Source organism: Suncus etruscus, chromosome 11 (assembly GCF_024139225.1).
Source record: "Suncus etruscus isolate mSunEtr1 chromosome 11, mSunEtr1.pri.cur, whole genome shotgun sequence".
NCBI classification, from domain to species: Eukaryota; Metazoa; Chordata; class Mammalia; order Eulipotyphla; family Soricidae; genus Suncus; species Suncus etruscus.
The window spans coordinates 66,918,354-66,941,401 of record NC_064858.1 but is presented as its reverse complement, the minus strand read 5'-3'; the positions used below and the strand labels follow the sequence as shown (position 1 = coordinate 66,941,401).

Below are 23,048 nucleotides of genomic sequence, written 5' to 3'. Positions count from 1 at the left end.
TCAAACTATGGACTGTTGCATGATACCGGAATGAGCTTCAGCAAAACCCCTAGTTCAAGGACAATATAGGGTTCCGTAATGCCACAAAACATGTCTCAAACTCAACTATCACCTGTTGTCTTCAAATACCCTTGTTTTCTTTCTTTTTTTTCTTTTTAAAACATAAAAGGGTCACATGTATCTCTTTTGTATATCTCAGATGTATTCCCTTAACATCTGTAACTCTTTTCGAATATCCTCATATAGTGACAATTTTGCCCACTAGATTAGTTATATGGTTATTTGATATTCCCCCTGTGAGATCTGTTTTATAAGCAATACTGGTATAAGAGAAACTCTGTACAGATTTCACGTTTATACCAAATTATGGGAAAAGTTGGACTTTATTCGTTGGCCCCCAGATGCACCACCAATATCTTGTGGCATTGCTTCTCTTTTGCATAGGCACATTAAAATGGGAAAATAATACATATGCAAACAAGTTCTTATTAATAGAGATGGGAACACAAATTTGGTAATGTAATTAGGCCTTTTACCTTGAACATTGGCATAATAATTTGGCTCAGGCCTCAGAGGAATGGGCATCGCCCACACACACCTGAACAATGGATACCATCTATGGAAACAACCACAATTGTCTTTAACATTACCAGGATCCAAGCCTCTACCAGAGAAGACCTATCACTGCTTTGGCATTGACTTACTCCAAAGAGTGCTCCCAATACCCAGGTGACTCAGCAGCAGTCTGCATGCAGGGCAGATCGCTCCGCATTTAATGATATGCTGAAACTAGAGGATGCTCCACATCAGCCTGACATTGATGAAAGAAATGCACAGAATCCAGAGTCTTTAAATATAAGAGTCTGATACCAACAAAAGCTAAAGTGTGAAAAAGTTTCACCGGGACCTTGAGAATGACTGGAGTTGGACGAACTGGTATGCCTGGAACCCAGAGTCTGTCTTATGCCAATAAACTTCTGGGGTGAGGCCTTTTTGTAATCAGGTCAAGGATTTTTTTTCCATTTTCTCCATTTTTCTGGACCTATGCAAACATTGGCGATTGCCACTATCACACCTTTACTATATTTTTTTTACTCTTATCCTCTAAGGAAAAAAATACAACTTACTGAACTTAAAAACAAATTACTGTATTAGAATGCCTGTCTTGAATACAGGCAGGGGTTGGGAAGGGGGGTGGGGGTAATGTTGCACTGGTGAAGGGGGGTATTCTGGTTATGACTGTAACCCAAATATGATTATGTTACTTAAATAAAAAATATATTTAATAAAAAAACTATTAAAACAGAAAAAAGTAGAGAAATGGAAAAAAAAAAAAAAAGAAAAAAACAGAGAAATGGGAAATGGGAAAGAGAGGTATACATGCCCAAGAGAGAGCATGGGCCATTCCTGAGTGGGAAAAAAAGCCATGTTTCTGTTTTAATTAATTTTTAAATTTTCCCATTAATATTTATTCAATTTCAGTAATTCTCTCTTAAAGTGGTTTTCCCAGGTCAGTGACTATTGAGAGGTTTACTGCTCTGAAGTCTTTATGGAGGCAGGCAGTATTTGTTTGGGAACCCCAGCCAAAGTGTAGACTTTCCTGAGCTTCTGTCACACTCCTTGGTGTGGCTGTTTTCATATTAATTTACCATTACCCCTAGAGTTTTGTGGAGGTCCAAGTCCCAGCAAACTTGATATAATTTAGTGCTACAGTTTAAAATACAAGGCAAGGCTTTAATAATTTTTGGCAATCCCTACCATATGGTAAACTTCCTTTTGTTTTTATTCACATTTAGTGTGGTTTTCTCAGAAATACTTGGAGGACTCTTTCTTTGGGGACATTTTCGTCTCACTTCCCTCAGATTGAGGAATTCTGTTGTCTTTTCTGTATCTGCCAACGATTTGTTGAGGAACTTTGTATCTTAATTCTTCAGAAATACTGACTTAAAGTTTTCTTTGCCTTGTGCTTTTCTTTGTTGGTATTGAGGGATCAGAGTTTTTTTGTTTTGTTTTGTTTTAATTCTTCCCCCAAACACACTTATTTTCAGATGTTGTAGGCCAAATTGACTTTGTAAACCTAGGTCCCTGTTTATGGGATAACAGTAGCAGTTCACTGGATCTCCGAGGTAGTTTTCGTTTGGTTTCTAGATCATTTGTGCTTCTGTTAAATTGTGTTTTCTGGTTTTATTCCTTGAAGGTAAATGAACAATTGCAAGTGTTAAGTGATTTGTGGTAAAACTATCATCATTATAGAAATTAAACTTGAGACAGGTTAATTGGGAAACAATTTAGAGCAGTTGAAAACTAGTATTGCTCAGTCATTTATTCCCAACTGGAGTACTAAGAGATTATGTTACCTTGAATGGATTTCTTAATCTGTTAAATCTGTTACATTTTATTTATTTTGAAACAGCAGATTACAAAACTAAAAGATAAGAATCTTTGTCTTCAATTCGTGCTCGCTTCGGCAGCACATATACTAAAATTGGAACGATACAGAGAAGATTAGCATGGCCCCTGCGCAAGGATGACACGCAAATTCGTGAAGCGTTAAAAAAAAAAAAAAAAAAAAAAAAAAAAAAAAAAGAATCTTTGTCTTCAATTCAGTACATTTTCAAATGATTTTTGTTTGATCAAGCTTGTCTCACAGTTCAAGATAGGTATGCTGGAAAAGTTAGAAGTTAAGTTCATCAGTTTTCTCTTGCAGTTGCTTTCATTACATAATTGCTCACTCTCTTATAAAGCCCTGACATTATACTATTTAACTATTTAAAAAATTAGGTTTTTAAGAGTAATTCTTATTCTTACTTTCTTCTTTCAAACTCCTGATGTGCTTCTCTCATGTTTTGTAAGTACTGAGACTGGTGAACATGGTTAAAGAAGACTCAGTGAGACATGTTATTTCATGAACATAGGATGTCCCACTGAATGGAATTCTCCAAACTGAGTCCTTTTCATACCATTGTCTACACTTGTATCTTGTCCACCTAAATCAGTGTGATTATTTTCTTAATTTTATATTGACTTAAATATGAGTATATATGTATGTATATACATACATATGTGTGTGTGTGTGTGTGTGTGTGTGTGTGTTGTTTGTTTTGGGTGTTAGACCTTATAATACTGATGGTTTCTCCTGACCTCCTGCTCAAAGATCAATCCTGGCAGTGCACAGGAGACCGTATGTGGTATTGGGCCATGAAGTGGGGTCGGCAACATAAAAAGCAAACACCTCTACTTCACTCTCTCTCTAGCTCAATTTACAAATTAAACAGTTTCATTTGGAGCAGATTTTATATAAAATCTAGTCCTACTCAAATAATTTAATTTCCTTTCAAATACACATCCAAAGAAATAGCACCATTAAATTTTTTACAGACTAGGGTAACTTCTGACATAGTCCTACGGGTATGTGAATCACACTTTGCCTCCCTTCACAGTGCCAAGAGTCTGGTATGGAAACCACTTCTACCATTTACATTCTGTGCAACTGTGGAAACATCAATTAATCTTAGCATCATTTGCCCATCTAAGAGCTAAAGCTCATTTGATCTACTCATTGGTTATCTTAAAATTTCAACAGAACTAATAGCCCAGGAGACCAGTACAGTAGTTGCCAGATAGAACGTGCTTGGGAAAGACAATTTCTTTTTGTCCTATGTTTGGAAATGTCAAACACATAAGCCTGGAATGATTATATCTTTAAAAATCAGGAAAGTTAAGTGCCATCATGACTGGAAGAAAGACCTGAGAATTCAGACGGGAAGAGGGAGGGAGGGAAAGAGGGTTCATATGGGGATTGGTGTGCAAAGGTGTTCAGGCTCATTGGCATTGTTCATGTATTTCTGAAATCCCACAATAGGGCCCTACATTGAAGCTTATAAGGAAAGCATTTACTTAGCAATGTCATATATATATTATTAACATTTATTTCTCTTCTGTATTATACATTGGATCTTGGAACATTTTCTTTTTCAGCCGTGCCATTAAGACAAATCAGGACCTGCTTCCAGAAACTCCATGGCTGCACATTTTCTACAATGACTTTTGGGGAACTCTACTAACGCACAGCGGTAGCCACAAATCCTACCGGCCTTTTTGCACCCTTTCCTTCCGCCTAAACCATGCCGTGGGGGGTCTGAACCCCTGGAGCTACCACCTGGTCAATATCCTGCTGCACGCAGTGGTGACTGGCCTCTTTACCAGCTTCTCCAAGATGCTCCTGGGAGATGGGTACTGGACCGTGTTGGCCGGCCTGATGTTCGCCTCGCACCCCATCCACACAGAAGCTGTGGCAGGCATTGTAGGGCGTGCTGACGTTGGGGCCAGTCTCTTCTTCCTCCTCTCCTTGCTCTGCTACATCAAACACTGCTCCACCAGAGGCTGCTCGGCCCGGACTTGGGGCTGGATCCTGGGGACTGGGCTATGTGCTGGATGCAGCATGTTGTGGAAGGAACAAGGAGTGACTGTGCTCGCAGTTTCTGCCGTCTATGACGTTTTCGTCTTTCACAGACTGAAAATGAACCAGATCTTGCCAACCCTTTACAAAGTAAGTGATTGTGGGAGCTGGAATATTTTGTTGCTAGCTTGTCATCTCTTTGCATGCAATGGTCCCCTTTTCAGTATTTCAAAAGCCCATTTGGTTTTCTTCAAAGAGAATTTAAAACAAGTTCCTTTTTAACCTTGTGAAGTTTGTTGAGTGGAAATGACCTTTTTGGTCTCTTACAGTCCAGTATTGTTTTAAGTTTTATTTTTTAATGATTTAAGAAATACTTTTAGACTTTATTCGTTATTGCATTTCCTATATTATTGTTATTAATATTTATTTATTTATTTATTTATTTATTTTGGTTTTGGAATCACACCAACAGCACTTAGTGATTTCTCCTAGCTCTGCTCTCAGAAATCACTCCTGGCAGGTTCAGAGGACTTTATTCTATGCCGAGAATCAAACCAGAATCAAACCACCACAATGCAAGGCCTTACCTAATGTGCTATAGTTCCAGCCCCACTCTTATTTATTTCTTCAGTTTCTTTGCTTTTAATGATTTCAGAGGTCACGGAGCAATATTTTGGCCTCCTAATGAAAATACATCTTAGACTATTTCTTTGATTCCTCCTCAACTTCTATTTAAATACCCTACCTATGTCTTACAAATTGCAAATAATGTTGTGTTTATGTGTGGGTATTATTACCTTATAATAAATGTTAGACTTTTGAGAGAAGAAATATTCTGCCACTTGTTAATGCTACCTTTCCTCAGGAACTTTTGAAGTTAGCTTTTCTCACAGTGCCTTGGGAACTCAAATTCTTAAACAATGAATCATATTCACTCTTTTCCTTTTAGTACCAAAAACCAGAAGAGTCTAAACAGAAAGAGGTCATTATAAGTTTTGCCTTACGGCCAATTTAGACTTTGGCCTCAGGGATAACCATTCCTCTGGATTCTCTTTTTGGTTTCAAAGACGTTGATGTCAGGTGGTCATGGATGTCCTTATAAGATTCCTACACTTAGAAAGAAGTGGACATTTTTCTACTAGAGTGTGAAGGGGAGACTGAGCAGAAAATGCACCCTTAGTAACTTACTGATCTTTTTTTTTGGGGGGGAGGCATACCTATTGACGCTCAGGGATTACTCCTGGCTCTGCGCTCAGAAATCGCACCTTGCTTGAGGGACCATATGGGACACCCGGGGATCGAACCCGTGGTCTGTCCTAGGCTAACACTTGCAAGGCGTAGACGCTTTACCTCTAACGCCACCACTCTGGCCCCATGACTAATCTTTCTTATTCTCAAAATAAGCTCCCCTAGACTTTGCTTTTAAACATAATTAAGATAGAACTGAATTTCCTAGGCTCATTCCTGCTTTAGACCCACCTGCCTCATCCTCTTGGGCATTGAAGTGAGGAATAATGGTTTTAGAGACCAGTTCTGAGAAAGCTATTTAAGTTTTTAAATGTTGACATTTCCCTCTTAATTCACAGTTGGACTTAAAATCATCTTGGAAAAAAATTAAGAAATTGAGGGAAAAGTTAATGAAGTTAAAATAAAAACTTTGGGGCTAGTCATTACAAAGGAGGTTTTGCTCTCAAGGAAGTACAACTTTTTTAGTTCAAACTCAAATATCTAGAACTTCATGAATTTCTCTTGTAATTTTAATTTAATGCTAAAGCTTTAAAATTTGAAAAAAAATAACAATAACCAACCTTTAGAGTATGATCCTTTTTTTTTTTTTTTTTTTTTTTGGTTTTTTTTTTTTTTTTTTTTTTTTGTCTTTGGGTCACACCTGGCAGTGCTCAGGGGTTATTCCTGGCTCCAGGCTCAGAAATTGCTCCTGGCAGGCACAGGGGACCATATGGGGCGCCGGGATTCAAACCGATGACCTCCTGCATGAAAGGCAAACGCCTTACCTCCATGCTATCTCTCCGGCCCCTAGAGTATGATCCTTAAAAAAGAACATATGATTTGAAATTCTTTCTCTTACTTTTAAGATAATTCTTTTTAATTTTCCAATAATATTTATAAAAATAATTTTCCTTTTAAAACGATTTCATTAATAATAGCTAAATTTTTGCTTTTACTACAAATAGAAATGGGATAAGTTCAAATCTTGGTCCTTATGCTATGGAATTGAGACAAATTTGAGGCATTTCAAAATTTGCATGGTTAGAGGGAAGTGTGGTTTTGCAGACTTGAATTTCATTCTGCTATCTTGTGCATGAGGATTTTTTTTAATGTATCATATCAGGATTGGATATTAATAAAGTTTTTCAAGAAATTTTCCATTTGAAAAGTACATCTTAAAGGACCGATTTGTAGAATATGGTTTGAAGTACAAATGCCTCCTTCAGGGGCCCGGAGAGAGCACAGCGGCGTTTGCCTTGCAAGCAGCCAATCCAAGACCAAAGGTGGTTGGTTTGAATCCCAGTGTCTCATATGGTCCTCCGTACCTGCCATGAGCTATTTCTGAGCAGACAGCCAGGAGTAACCACTAAGCAACGCTGGATGTGGCCCCAAAACCAAACCAAACCAAACAAACAAAAAAAAAACCCAAATGCCTCCTTCATACAGTTTCAGGCCCTTATTTATAATCACAGATTATTCTTTCTAGTTTGAGATAAAAATGTAGCTCAACTTGGGACAGGGACATAATTCAGAAAACTAGAGCATAAGCTTTGCACCCAGGAACCTAATCTTTTATCTCTACCATCATCTGATCCCTTAGTAATTGCCCTAAATACGGAGGCAGGAGTAGCACCCAAGTACTACCTGATATGACCCCAAAGCCAACACATAGATAAAAAACAATCTAACTTGGGCTGAGTTTTACCTGATTATTCCTTCATAACTGGTGGTCAAAAGAATGCAAGATGCCATCAGCAAAGGAAGTCCTAAAGAAGGTGGATCACATTATAGACTTGAATACTTTGAAGGTTTCATATCTTGAGACTTTTCCAAATGAAAACCTACCAAGACTCTTGGACAAGCTTTGCCCAGACAAGGGCAATAGTTAGGAACAGTCAGGCCCTATGTCTATCCCTTTCCCTCTGGCTCATTTCACTCAGCATAATTATTGCTATTCCATCCATGTATAAGAAGATTTTATGACTTCATTTTTTTCCAACAGCTGCATATTCATTGTGTAGATGTACCACAGTTTCTTTAGCCACTCATCTGTTGTTGGGCACCTTGGTTGTTTCCAGATTCTGGTTATTATAAACAGTACAGCACTGAACATAGGAGTAGAGAGGAGATTTTTGTACCGTGTTTTTGTGTTTATAAGGCATATCCTTAGGGGTGGTATTGCTGGATCATAGCTTTTTTTGTTTGTTTTGTTTTGTTTTGGGTCACACTTGGCAGCGCTCAGGGGTTACTCCTGGCTCTACGCTCAGAAATCACTCCTAGCAGGCTCGGAGGACCATATAGGATGCCAGGATTCAAACCACCATCCTTCTGCATTCCATGCTATCTCTCTGGCCCCTGGATCATAGCTTTTGAGGAATGTCCATATTGTTTTCCAAAAAGGCTGGGCCCCAGTCTGCATTCCTGTCAGCAGTGAATGAGAGTCCCTTTCTCCCAACATTCATGCCAGCACTGTTTTGTTTTTGTTTTTGTTTTTTGATGTGTGCTAGTCTATTGTTGGATATAGGACAAATAGGCGATAATATGGTCATAATACCCAGTAACAATAGAGACAAAGGTCAGGAGGTCCAGGCCAGGGTAGAATGCTCACCACAAAAAAGGGTGTGTAGTTATAGTAGAGAAGTGTCTACTAGGACAATCCAAGAATTCTGTGCTGAAAGAAGTGAAATTAACATACAAGGAACCCTTCCATTACCTGTAGTACAAACCAGTGTCAAAAGTGGGTTGAGGAAGGGGAAAAGAAGAGGGAGGGGGAAAGGAGAGAGAGAGAACAAGAGAACATGCTCTAGAGCAAGGTGGGTTTGGGGGTGGGAGGGAAACTGGAGACATCCCTGGTGGAAGGTTACACTGGTGAAGGTGAAGGATGGTATGCACTGTATGTCTGAAATCCAACAATGAACAATTTTGTAACTAGGGTGCTTAAATAAAGCACCTTTTTTTCTTTTCATTTTCTTTTTCTTTTTCTTTTCTTTTTCTATTTTTTTAATCCATTTGGTGGTGATTAGGGGATACTCCTGGCTCTGTGCTCAGAAATCGTACTTGGCAGGCACGAGAGACATATGGGATGCCTAGATTTGAACCACCATTCTTCCTGGATCAGCTGTGTGGAAGGCAAATGCCCTACCACTATGCTATCTCTCCGACCCAAATAAAGCACTTTAAAAAAATTTTTGTTTTCTGTCTTTAAAAATAGTTAGATATTTTTGTCTTGGTTGCGTTAGAAGAGAATGAAGGAAGTAGTTAAAAGACTTTAGTGGGGGCTGGAGAGATAGTATGGAGGAAGAATGGTGGTTCGAATCCCGGCATCCCATATGGTCCCCAGAGCCTGCCAGGAGTGATTTCTGAGTGTAGAGCCAGGATTGTGTGACCCAAAAACCTAAAAAAAAAAAAAAAAAAAGACTTTAGTGGGCCATTATTAACCTTAACAAGATAATCATCTTTAATATCTTACCAAAGAACTGTATCAGAGTTAAAAAAGTTTTGCCAGTTGAAATGTGCATGGTATATAGATAAAACTTTTGGAACACAAGAAATTCAGCTCTTATGCAAATTAGTAAGTAAGCCAAAAAAAAACCTAAAAATGGCATAAATTATTATGACTGTAAGAGCCCGGCTCTTATTTTTGATAGTTTTGTCAGTAATGTTTCTCTCAAATGCAGTCACATTCAGTTTTTTCCTTCAGAGTGTGTGATACATTTTTAGGGTGATGAGGATTGAACCCAAGGCCTCAGACATGAGAAGCACATGTTGTACCACTGAGCTCTGTCTCTGGTCCTAGATTCGGTAACATTATCAGGTTATAATCTTCAAGTGAAATTTGTGTGCCAATCTCCATGCAAAATAAATAATGGTGATAAAAACCGGCTATCCTTTGCAAAAGCTGGCTCCCTGTGTGTGACACCAGGCGGGGAAAATCCGCGAAAGTACACCAGCCCAGTGGGGCTCAGCTGTGAAAGACTGTGAGTGTGACCTGTCTATGTCTGTCTACTGTCCTCTTGCGTGAAACTCTTGCGAGTGGGGCAAAAAGAGCCTCCAGAAACCTCGCTCGCCCAGACGCCATTTTCAGGGAGGGACTTCAAAGCATAAAAACCGGCTATCCTTTGCAAAAGCTGGCTCCCTGTGTGTGACACCAGGCGGGGAAAATCCGCGAAAGTACACCAGCCCAGTGGGGCTCAGCTGTGAAAGACTGTGAGTGTGACCTGTCTATGTCTGTCTACTGTCCTCTTGCGTGAAACTCTTGCGAGTAGGGCAAAAAGAGGCTCAGAGGAGCACGGCCGCTCCGCTTCGCTACGCGGCCGTGCACTCTTTCTAAGGAAAGAACTCCATTGCAACAAGAAGGAAAAATCACACTAAGAACGGCGCTATATCACAGAAGCAAACATTTCTCTCTGGACTGTCTTCTCTGTTACATGCTCGGGCCTAAGATTTGACCCAGTGTGAGGCTTCATCCACGGAGGACTCCCCTCCCTTAGAGGCAAGTCAGCCCATCCAGAAAGGGAGGAGCCAGAGGAGTGTGCTGCCTACATCATATAGACAATGAATACCACTACAACACGTAGAAAAACCCACAATACAAATGTGACAATGGGGAAACAGCGCAGGCCAGCATCAGACATAGAGAATGAAGATGACAATTCTGAGGACCAGATAATGACTGAACAACTAATCAACCTCTCAGATAAGGACTTTAGACTAGCAATATGGAAGGTGCTCAACAGACTCCAAGAAACCATGGATCGAGTTGAACAGAACACTAATAAGAACCAAGAAAATATGAAGGCAGAAATGACAAAACTCCAAACTGAAATAACATGTCAACTAACAGGCCTGAAAAACTCAGTAAACGAAGTGAAAGACAAAATGGATAAGCTCTGGGACAGGGTATCAGAAGCTGAGAATAGACTTGGTGCTGTGGAAGATGAGATACATAACAATTCCATACAGCAGGAGAGATTGGACAAAAAACTTAAAGCAAATGAGCAGACAATGGAAAAATTAGTCAAAGAATGGGAACAGACGAAAATAGAAGTCTATGATAAGATCAACAGAAACAACTTAAGAATCATTGGAGTCCCAGAGACCCAGGAAGAAAATTTCCAGGAAGAATCAATGGTCAAGAACATCATTAAAGAGAAACTTCCAGAGCTAAAGAATATATGTGATCAAATCCTGCATGCCCGAAGAGTACCAACCAAAAGAGACCCCAGAAAAACCACCCCAAGACACATCCTAGTCACAATGACAAATCCCACAGATAGAGACAGAATTCTGAAAACAGCAAGATCAAAAGGGGAAATCATGTTCAAGCAAGCTTCCCTGAGATTTACAGCAGACCTGTCACCAGAAACGCTCAATGCCAGAAAGCAGTGGTGGGATATTGTGACAAGACTGAATGAAATGAATGCTTCACCCAGAATACTATACCCAGCAAAACTCACTTTCCGGTTTGATGGAAGAATACATGGTTTCACAGACAAAAAACAGCTCAGAAACTTCACAGACACAAAACCAGTCTTAAGAGAAAAACTGAAAGACCTAATCTAAGACAAGACTACCCAAAAGACACACCAAATTTTGAAATAAAGATGGCGTTAAATCCCAGGACAATTCTTTCTCTCAACGTCAATGGACTAAATGCACCAGTTAAGAGACACAGAGTGGCTAAATGGATCAAAAAACTCAATCCAACCTTCTGCTGCCTACAAGAAACGCACCTGAATAGTCAGAACAAACATAGACTCAAAATAAAAGGCTGGAGAAAAGTTATCCAAGCAAATAACACCCATAAAAAAGCTGGAGTGGCCATACTAATATCAGATAATGCAAACTTTATACTCAGGAAGGTTGTAAGGGACAAAGACGGACATTTTATATTAATCAAGGGGTACGTAGAGCAGGAAGAATTCACTCTCCTAAACATATATGCACCGAATGAGGGGCCAGCAAAATATTTAATACAACTGCTGACAAATCTGAAAAATAATATCAACAACAACACAATAATTGTGGGGGACCTAAACACGGCTTTGTCAACACTGGACAGGTCAACCAGACTGAAACCCAACAAGAATATACTAGACCTGAGGAGAGAAATGGAAGAAAGAGGCCTAGTGGATATATATAGGACACTCCATCCCCAGAAACCTGGATACACATTCTTCTCCAATGTACATGGGACATTCTCCAGGATAGACTACATGCTGGCACATAAAACATACCTCCATAAGATCAAGAGGATAGAAATTTTGCAGACTACCTTCGCTGACCACAAGGCTCTGAAATTATTTGTGAACTCCAAAGGGACTCAGAAGAAACACTTTAACACCTGGAAGTTAAACAGCCTCATGCTCAATAACCAGTGGGTCCGAGATGAAATCAAGGAGGAAATAAAAAGGTTCCTGGAAACAAATGACAATAAAGACACAAACTCTCAGAACTTATGGGACACAGCAAAAGCAGTACTGAGAGGAAAATTTATAGCTTTGCAAGCACACATCAGGAAGGAAGAAGGAGCTTACCTGAGTAGCTTAATGACACAGCTAATAGAACTAGAAAATGCTCAACAAAAGGACCCAAGAATAGGAAGACAGAAGGAAATAACAAAGCTGAGAGCAGAAATCAACGAAGTGGAAACTCAAAAAACAATCCGAAAGATCAACGAAAGCAGAAGTTGGTTCTTTGAAAAAATAAACAAGATTGATAGACCACTGGCAAACCTAACAAAGAAAGAGAGAGAGAGAAACTTGATAACTCGTATCAGGAATGAAAAAGGAGAGATCACTACTGATATGACAGAGATTCAAAGGGTAATCAGAAACTACTTTGAAAAACTCTACGCCACTAAAAATGAGAACCTGGAAGAAATGGATAAATTCTTGGACTCTTATAATCTTCCACGGTTGAAGGAAGAGGATGTAGCATATCTAAACACCCCCATCACCATTGATGAAATTAAAACAGTAATCAAATGTCTGCCGAAAAACAAAAGCCCAGGTCCAGATGGATTCACTAATGAATTCTATCAAACTTTCCAAGAGGAACTACTGCCAATCTTGGCAAGACTCTTTCATGAAATTGAACAAACAGAAACACTTCCAAATAGCTTTTATGAAGCCAACATCACCTTGATACCTAAACCAGACAGAGACGCTACCAAAAAAGAAAATTACAGACCAATATCACTGATGAATGCAGATGCAAAGATCCTCAACAAAATCCTGGCAAATAGGATTCAATGCCTCATTAAGAAGATCATCCACTACGATCAAGTAGGTTTCATCCCAGGAATGCAAGGCTGGTTTAACATCCGTAAATCTATCAACATAATACACAACATCAATAACAAGAAAAATAAAAACCACATGATCATATCAATAGATGCAGAGAAAGCATTTGATAAGGTCCAACACCCATTCTTGATCAAAACTCTCAGCAAGATGGGAATGGAGGGAACCTTTCTCAATATAGTGAAGGCCATCTACCACAAGCCAGTGGCAAATATTATCCTCAATGGAGAAAAACTGAAAGCCTTCCCTCTAAATTCTGGCACAAGACAAGGCTGTCCTCTCTCACCACTCCTATTCAACATAGCACTGGAAGTACTTGCTATAGCGATTAGGCAAGAAAAGGATATCAAGGGAATCCAGATAGGAAAGGAAGAAGTCAAGCTCTCACTGTTTGCAGATGACATGATACTCTACTTAGAAAACCCTAAAGACTCTATCAAAAAGCTTCTAGAAACAATAGACTCATATAGCAAGGTGGCAGGCTACAAAATTAACACACAAAAATCAATGGCCTTTCTATACACCAACAGTAATAAAGAAGAAATGGACATTAAGAAAACAACCCCATTCACAATAGTACCACACAAACTCAAATATCTTGGAATCAACTTGACTAAATATGTGAAGGACCTATACAAAGAAAACTATAAAACTCTGCTCCAAGAAATAAGAGAGGACACACGGAAATGGAAACACATACCCTGCTCATGGATTGGCAGGATTAACATCATCAAAATGTCAATACTCCCCAAGGCATTATACAGATTTAATGCCATCCCTCTAAAGATACCCATGACATTCTTCAAAGAAGTGGATCAGACACTTTTGAAATTCATTTGGAACAATAAACACCCTCGAATAGCTAAAGCAATCATTGGGAAAAAGAATATGGGAGGAATTACTTTTCCCAACTTTAAACTGTACTACAAAGCAACAGTTATCAAAACAGCATGGTATTGGAATAAGGATAGGTCCTCAGATCAGTGGAATAGGCTTGAATACACAGAAAATGTTCCCCAGACGTACAACCATCTAATTTTTGATAAAGGAGCAGGAAATCCTAAATGGAGCAGGGAAAGCCTCTTCAACAAGTGGTGTTGGCACAATTGGATAGCCACTTGCAAAAAATTAAACTTAGACCCCCAGCTAACATCATGTACAAAGGTAAAATCCAAATGGATTAAAGACCTCGATATCAGCCCCAAAACCATAAGATATATAGAACAGCACATAGGCAAAACACTACAGGACATTACAGGCATCTTCAAGGAGGAAACTGCACTCTCCAAGCAAGTGAAAGCAGAGATTAACAGATGGGAATATATTAAGCTGAGAAGCTTCTGCACCTCAAAGGAAATAGTGCCCAGGATACAAGAGCCACCCACTGAGTGGGAGAAACTATTCACCCAATACCCATCAGATAAGGGGCTAATCTCCAAAATATACAAGGCACTGACAGAACTTTACAAGAAAAAAACATCTAACCCCATCAAAAAATGGGGAGAAGAAATGAACAGACACTTTGACAAAGAAGAAATACGCATGGCCAAAAGACACATGAAAAAATGTTCCACATCACTAATCATCAGGGAGATGCAAATCAAAACAACGATGAGATACCACCTCACACCCCAGAGAATGGCACACATCACAAAGAATGAGAATAAACAGTGTTGGCGGGGATGTGGAGAGAAAGGAACTCTTATCCACTGCTGGTGGGAATGCTGTCTAGTTCAACCTTTATGGAAAGCGATATGGAGATTCCTCCAAAAACTGGAAATCGAGCTCCCATACGATCCAGCTATACCACTCCTAGGAATATACCCTAGGAACACAAAAATACAATACAAAAACCCCTTCCTTACACCTATATTCATTGCAGCTCTATTTACCATAGCAAGACTCTGGAAACAACCAAGATGCCCTTCAACAGATGAATGGCTAAAGAAACTGTGGTACATATACACAATGGAATATTATGCAGCTGTCAGGAGAGATGAAGTCATGAAATTTTCCTATACATGGATGTACATGGAATCTATTATGCTGAGTGAAATAAGTCAGAGAGAGAGAGAAAAACGCAGAATGGTCTCACTCATCTATGGGTTTTAAGAAAAATGAAAGACACCCTTGTAATAATAATTTTCAGACACAAAAGAGAAAAGAGCTGGAAGTTCCAGCTCACCTCAGGAAGCTCACCACAAAGAGTGATGAGTTTAGTTAGAGAAATAACTACATTTTGAACTGTCCTAATATTGAGAATGTATGAGGGAAATGTAGAGCCTGTTTAGGGTACAGGCGGGGGTTGGGTGGGGAGGAGGGTGATTTGGGACTTGGGTGATGGGAATGTTGCACTGGTGATGGGTGGTGTTCCTTTTATGACTGAAACCCAAACACAATCATGTATGTAATCAAGGTGTTTAAATAAAAAAAAATTAAAAAAAAAAAATAAATAATGGTGAACTACAGAAACTAGAGAATACACTGGCATTCTTTTCACTTTTTTTTTTTATAAGAAAATACAAGTTTTGATATAGGGGAACATAAGAATTTCCTGGCAGAAATCGGGAATTTTCTTTGACATTTTCTGTTTGTAAAAATTGTTCACCAATTTTCAAAATAAATAAACCCTGTATGGTTATGCTATTTTGGAACTTCTGTTAGATGTTTTATACAGTCAAAACGTAAAAAAAAAAGTAGGTCTGTGGGGCTGGGAAGGTGGCGGTAGAGGTAAGGTGTCTACCTTGCAAGCACTAGCATAGGACGGACCACGATTCAATCCCCCGGCGTCCCATCTGATCCCCCCAGCCCAGGAGTGATTTCTGAGCGCATAGCCAGGAGTAACCCCTGAGCATCAAATGGGTGTGACACCCCCCAAAAAAGTAGGTCTGTATTATTTTTTTGAAGAAGGTATAAAAACAAGCTCCTTGCATATATTCAATTTAGTGCTTTGTACACATATAAAGCTTTTATACCTACCAAGTACCATTCTAAATTTTAGGCATATTAACTCATCTAAGTTGGTAAATTATACTGATGAGTAAGTAATAGGGCATTACAGTAATATGATGAATTATGACTATTAGTATGCTTATCATGAATTAAAAAGCATAAGACGAGACTCATGCCGCAAGCCTGAATTCTCCTTTTCACACCTTTTCACTGTCTTGTCTCCTTACTAGCTTTTTATATTCTGGAGAAATGTGTGTTTTCTCTGGAACATGTACTTCCTCTCATTCCCCTCACCGCTTTCTAAGTTAGTTTCATTCAGTAAACACTAGCTCGCTTCACCCTACACAATAATAAAACATTATATGTTAGATGATAATTAAAGTACATATACAAAAAGCTTTCATAACAATATTTAATTTTTTAAAAAATGTTCTTAGTTTGTAGTTTTAAGACTGTAATGTGTTACCAACATTATCCTGAGCATCCTGTGGATTTTAGTAAGTAAATGCTCAGTAAATTATTAGATTCATGCTTGTATAATATTTACCTTTTGAGAATATAGACCTAGAATGTTCAAGTCAAATCTTATCCTCTACCTTTTCTGTAATGAGAATTTCTGATTCATAGAGTCTGAAATGGAATGTGGAGTTGAAGTAAATGTAGGTCTGAGAAATAATGAAAATAAGTTTTCTTTTGACCTCTCACCAAATGATTCTGGACACCTTTCATAGGTGACTTTCATTGAACCTCACGTGGTGAAAAAGCAAGTAGGAAAAACCCTTGACATACACTTAAGCCAACCATGCAAATACATGTTTGTGGATAGACTTTTTTATCTGTCCACAGAAAATTTTATATGAGTGTTCCATGACCATAAGAGGTACATGGTCAATAAAATCAGCAAAAGCAACATTTTACTCACCCAACTTTAGTCATTGCTTGCTTAGTCATCGACCATTCTCTGTGCATGTGTATTAAGTATCTGTTAACTGTTTTTTGTTTTTTTGTTTTGTTTGTTTGTTTTTGGCCACATCCTGTGACACTCAGGGGTTACTCCTGGCTATTTACTCAGAAATTACTCCTTCCTTGGCGGACCATATGGGATGCCAGGGGATCAAACCACACTCTGTCCTAGATTAGCACGTGCAAGGCAGACGCCTTACAGCTTGCACCACCGCTCTGGCCCCATCTGTTAACTGTTTTAATGTGGAAACATCCTTTTCTCCATTTATTGGCCTCATAATCACTTATTTAGCTATGGGTAAAAACATTTTAAAAGAAAAATTGAAAGTCAGTCCTGTAGTTCTAATGAGGGTACATGATTACTAGGAAAAATAAATATCTCTTAATTGATCTTTTAAAAATTTCTCTACTGGTGATGACCTGTGTTTGGCACTACATGCTTCCAAGAGGGTCATCATCAGAGCAGCCACCTTTTCATCAAATTAAATTATGTTATTTTGTATAACAAGAAAAAGGCTAGAAAAGAGGCAGAAAAAATAGACATGAACACTTTTGAAAAAGGAACCATCACTGACTAGAATTAACTTGTTTTATTTGAATGATGTAGTTTTGCTATGATGATGAAAGTTTAGCCTTATCCTGGACTTGACTTATGTTTGGTTCTAGATCAGAGTCAAGTAGGACCAGACCAATAAAACTATCACATAGACACCTAACTTTTATAAGGTTTATTTTGAGAATAATTTTAATGGCTTGGGGTATGGTCTCTTGAAGCTATTTAATTTGCTGCCATTGGAGCACTAAGATATTAAACAGGGTACTGGTCTACTTTTATTTTGTGACTGCAGAATATAAGAAAGGGCAAGAAGCCTTTTGCCTGCAGGTTTTTGCAAATTGAATCCAAATGTGCTATTTTATGAGCTACTTCTGGAGTGACATAGGCAGGACCTGTACTTTACTACTTTGTTCCTATTCTTTCTGCAGTAGGTGGTGGTTTTATTAAGCATATGACCCTCCTCTTTATTTCACTGACTTAAATAGGATATACCTGTGATTTCTAATTTGCTTCAGTCCCTATTATGTAGTATGGTATTCCCACTGTTTCCTGGTGTGCTTTCCTTTCCGTGGTCTTAATACCTGACTGAATCCTGGAGATAACTTTGATTCTGATCATAGAAGGTTAAGCATTATTGAAACTGAAGGGTTGACTATGCACTTACAAATGAATTTGGATTTCTTTCCAGTCCACTTATTATAGCATTTAATATTAATGAGCACTGTTTATTAATTTGTTACTGCTTACCCAGTAATACTACAAATAAAAGTCAAAGTTAAAAAATATTGTACAAGTCTAGAAATCAAAGATTGAGTTTTTTGTGCAGCTTGGTTTCTATGATCAGTTGATATAAATTGAATTTTATTCTAGTTGCAATGTAGGTTCAAGTTTTGTGATTTAAATTTGGGATCCTGAATCACCTTTCTAAGCTTTGGGAATGCTTGCATTCAAATGATAATACTTGATTAGTCAGCAATTAAAAATATCAATAGAAAGGAAATAATAGTTTTGCAAGGCATTGAGTGCTAGGTGGTATGGGAATTCAAAGATGACTTGACAAGATTCTGTCTTTAGTGATATTTTAGAGTAAATTGAGAATAGTATATTTACGTGTAGACTGAAATTCAAGCTGCAGTGTGCTTCCTGCTGGCAGAAATGTATCCAGTAATTTAGAAGAACAGGGAGTATTTTCAGGTGATAGGATCAGGAAGAACCTTCTAGGAGAGAGACCTGTGAGCTAAGAATAGTTAAGATCTATTATACAAAGAAGAAACTTATGATTTTAGTGGACTATTGATCTAATTAATATATAGAGCTGTGAAAAGCAGACATAGGTCACATCATTATTTTTAATGTGTGGAAAGTTGTGACCTTATTTAATATTTACCCCCAAGGTTAGGGTAGTCCCCTAGGCAAAATAGTAGAGGTCTCAGAATATAAAAGTGCAATAAAATGTGAAAAGAAACCAAATATTATCAATTACAAGGCCAGTAAAAATGCTCCCAACAAATAATAGAACATTTTATGTTCTAGATGTAGAAGGTAGTCTGGACAAAAATAGAATAAACCATTTTCATAAGTTTATGCTTTAAGGTTGTCTGCTAATTAGCTGTGTAGAAATATCCCAGTCTCTGCCCTTACTGTATTCATTAAATTTTGATTAGTGACATTGTGTCACTAATGTCTCTGTCAACTTAAACAGGAGATCACATGTTGAGAAATAGAATAGCTAAGTGATTTTAATAAATAGCCAATTCCTAAGCTCATATATGAATGCATGGGAGATCCTAAAGCTTGGATATCTATGTGCATTTGTTTGTCTCCATATATGTTTGTCTCATTCTCTGTGATCAATTTCTGTTGGGTAGATTTCGAAGTTTTATTGGGATTGGCCTTAGACACAGAAGAATTAGGAGAACCTTGCAGAGAATTCTGTGAGTTCTCATTTAGAACTAGCCAGGCTTTTGCACTGGAACTAACTTTAAATATTCCAAGAAGCCAGTAAGAAGATTTTATCCTATTTTGAAAGGATTGAGAAGTTTAAACTATAATACCCATTTACCTTATATCTTTTTTACTCTGTCTTTATTGACATTATATTTTAATCTCATTCTTCTCCCTCTATCAAACAGACTTAACATATTTTTTCTTAGAATGTGTTTTGAGATTTTCCCTGCTGTAATATTTTCCTCCAGTTGCAATTCTTTGAAATCCCTCCAAATGTATTTTGTCTTTTCATTTATACCTTGAAACCTTGGATTAACTAACTATATACATTTATTGAGAAAAATTAGGAAAGTAGTGTGATAATGATTTTGGAGGCTTTGAAGGTATGTTTTCTAATGTTCATACTTGTAAGTACATTAAGATTTCTAAGGGTGCTTGTTCTTCAACCAAAATTTGGGGAAAGCATAAGGGTGGGGAGATTCCATCTCGCCTTTTGGGGTCCTTCCTTTTTGCCCTTCCCTTAAATCATTTAGTTTGAAGAGAAGACTCAAGACTCAGTAGGTGAGTTATAATTGATGCGTCTCCTATCAGTGTTTTTTTTTTCCTTTTAGCATTAAAAAAATGTTATTTGGAAACTACGCCTGCCCAGTGGGGCCCGACTGTGAAAAATTGTGAGTGCTGCCTCTTTGTGTGTCTATCTACTATCCTGTTGCGTGAACCTCTTGGGAGAGGGCCGAAAAGAGGCTCTAGAAAACTCGGTCTCCCAGACGCCAATTCAGGGCGGGAATGCCAAGGAACTGCTCCATAACATAAAAACTGGCTATACTTTGCAGAAGCCAGGTCCCCTGTTTGTGACGTCAGGCTGGGAAAATCCACAAAAAATACGCCTGCGCAGTGGGGCCCGACTGTGAAAAATTGTGAGTGCTGCCTGTTTGTTATTAGACAGTGTCTGTCTACTATCCTGTTGCATGAACCCCTTGGGAGTGGGCTGAAAAGAGGCTCCAGCAGAGCACTTAGCTCCGCTTTGCTACACAGCCGTGCGCTCCTTCTAAGAAAAGAACACCATCACAACAAGAAGAAAAAATCACACTAAGAACTGTACTGGATCACTGAAGCCCAGCATTTCTCTCCAGACTGTCTTCTCTGCTGTGTGCTCAGGCCTAAGATCTGATCTTGTGTGAGGCTTCATCCACGGAGGACTCCCGTCTCTTGTAGGCAAGTCGACCCATCCAGAAAGGGCGGAGACAGAGGAGTGTGCTGCCTGCATCATTTAGCCAATGAATACCACCACAACAAATAAAAAAAAAACCCACAATACAAGTGTGAAAATGGGGAAACAACGCAGGCCAGCATCAGACATAGAGAATACAGATGACAATTCTGATGACCAGATAATGACCAACCAACTAACCAACCTCTCAGATAATGACTTTGGACTAGCAATATGGAATATGCTCAAGGAACTCAAAGAAACCATGGATCAAGTTGAACAGAACACTAACAAGAACCAAGAAAATATGAAAACAGAAATCACAAACTCCAAACTGAAATAACATATCAACTAACAAGCCTGAAAAGTCACTAAACGAAGTGAATGACAAAATGGATAAGCTCTGGAACAGGGTATCAGAAGCTGAGAATAGACTTGGTACTGTGGAAGACGAGATACATAACAATTCCATACAGCAGGAGAGAGTGGAAAAAAAACTTAAAGCTACTGAACAGACAATGGAAAAATTAGTCAAAGAATGGGAACAGATGAAAATAGAAATCTATGGTAAGATCAACAGAAATGGGCCTGGAGAGATAGCACAGCGGAGTTTGCCTTGCAAATAGCCGATCCAGGACCAAAGGTGGTTGGTTCGAATCCCGGTGTCCCATATGGTCCCCTGTGCCTGCCAGAAGCTATTTCTGAGTAGACAGCCAGGAGTAACCCCTGAGCACCGCCGGGTGTGGCCAAAAAAAAACAAAACAAAAAAACAAAACAAAAAACAAAACAAAACAAAAAAAAAAGATTAACAGAAACAACTTAAGAATCATTGGAGTCCCAGAGACCCAGAAGAAAATTTCCAGGAAGAATCAACGGTCAAGAACATCATTAAAGAAAAACTTCCAGAGCTAAAGAATATATGTGATCAAATCCTGCATGTTCGAAGAGTACCAACCAAAAGAGACCCCAGAAAAACTACCCCAAGACACATCCTAGTCACCATGACGAATCCCACAGATAGAGACAGAATTCTGAAAACAGCAAGATCCAAAGGGGAAATTACGTTCAAGCAAGCATCCTTGAGATTTACAGCAAACCTGTCACCAGAAACACTCAATGCCAGAAAGCAGTGGTGGAATATTGTGACAAGACTGAATGAAATGAATGCTTCACCTAGAATACTGTACCCAGCAAAACTCACTTTCCGGTTTGACGGAAGAATACATGGTTTCACAGACAAAAGACAGCTCAGAAACTTTACAGACTCAAAACCAGTCTTAAGAGAAAAACTGAAAGACCTAATTTAAGACAAGACTAACCAAAAGACACACCAAATTTTGATATAAAGATGGCATTAAATCCCAGGACAATTCTTTCTCTCAACGTCAATGGATGAATTGTGCCAGTTAAGAGACACAGAGTGACTACATGGATCAAAAAACTGAATCCAACTTTCTCCTGCTTACAAGAAATGCACCTGAATAGTCAGAACAAACATAGACTCAAAAAAAAAAAAAAAAAAAAAGGCTGGAGAAAAATTATCCAAGCAAACAACACCCATAAAAAAGCTGGAGTGGCCATACTAATATCAGATAATGCAAACTTTCTACTCAGGAAGGTTGTTAGGGACAAAGATGGACATTTTATATTAATCAAGGGGATGTAGAGGAGGAAGAAATAACTCTCCTAACCATATATGCACCGAATGAGGGGCCAGCAGATTATTTAATACAACTGTTGAGAAATCTGAAAAATAATATCAATAGCAACATAATAATTGTGGGGAACCTCAACATGACTTTGTCAATACTGGATAGCTCAACCAGACTGAAACCCAACAAGAATATACTAGACATGAAAAGAGAAATGGAAGAAAGAGGCCTAGTGGATATATATATATATATATATATATATATATAGGACACTCCATCCCCAGAAACCTGGATACACATTCTTCTCCAATGTACATGGGACATTCTCCAGGATAGACTACATGCTGGCACATAAAACATACCTCCATAATATCAAGCGGATAGAAATTTTGCAGACTACCTTCGCTGACCACAAGGCTCTGAAATTATTTGTGAATACCAAAGGGACTCAGAAGAAACACTTTAACACCTGGAAGTTAAACAGCCTCATACTGAATAACCAGTGAGTCCAAGATGAAATTAAGGAGGAAATCAAAAGGTTCCTGGAAACAAATGACAATAAAGACACAAACTATCAGAACTTATGGGACACAGCAAAAGCAGTACTGAGAGAAAGATTTATAGCTTTGTAAGCACAGATCAGGAAGGAGGAAGGGGCTTACCTGAGTAGCTTAATGACACTGTAATAGAACTAGAAAGTGCTCAACAAAAGGACCCAAAAATAGGGAGACTGAAGGAAATAACAAAGCTGAGAGCAGAAATCAATGAAGTAGAAAGCAAAAAAAAAAAAACAAAAACAAAAAAAAAAACAATCCGAAAGATCAACGAAAGCAGAAGT

General features: G+C 38.5%; 1 protein-coding gene and 1 non-coding gene across 2 annotated transcripts in view; both read left to right on the top strand.

Moving 5' to 3' along the window:
* TMTC2 (transmembrane O-mannosyltransferase targeting cadherins 2) overlaps positions 1 to 23,048 on the top strand; it is a 587,133-nt gene that overhangs the window by 206,172 nt on the left and 357,913 nt on the right. The window contains exon 2 of the mRNA XM_049783373.1: positions 3,979 to 4,549. Coding sequence (XP_049639330.1) covers positions 3,979 to 4,549 — 571 coding nt within the window. The remainder of the gene's footprint in view (positions 1 to 3,978; positions 4,550 to 23,048) is intronic.
* LOC126023522 (U6 spliceosomal RNA) lies at positions 2,456 to 2,562 on the top strand. Its single transcript, XR_007500638.1, has one exon. It is a non-coding gene; the product is annotated as a U6 spliceosomal RNA (small nuclear RNA).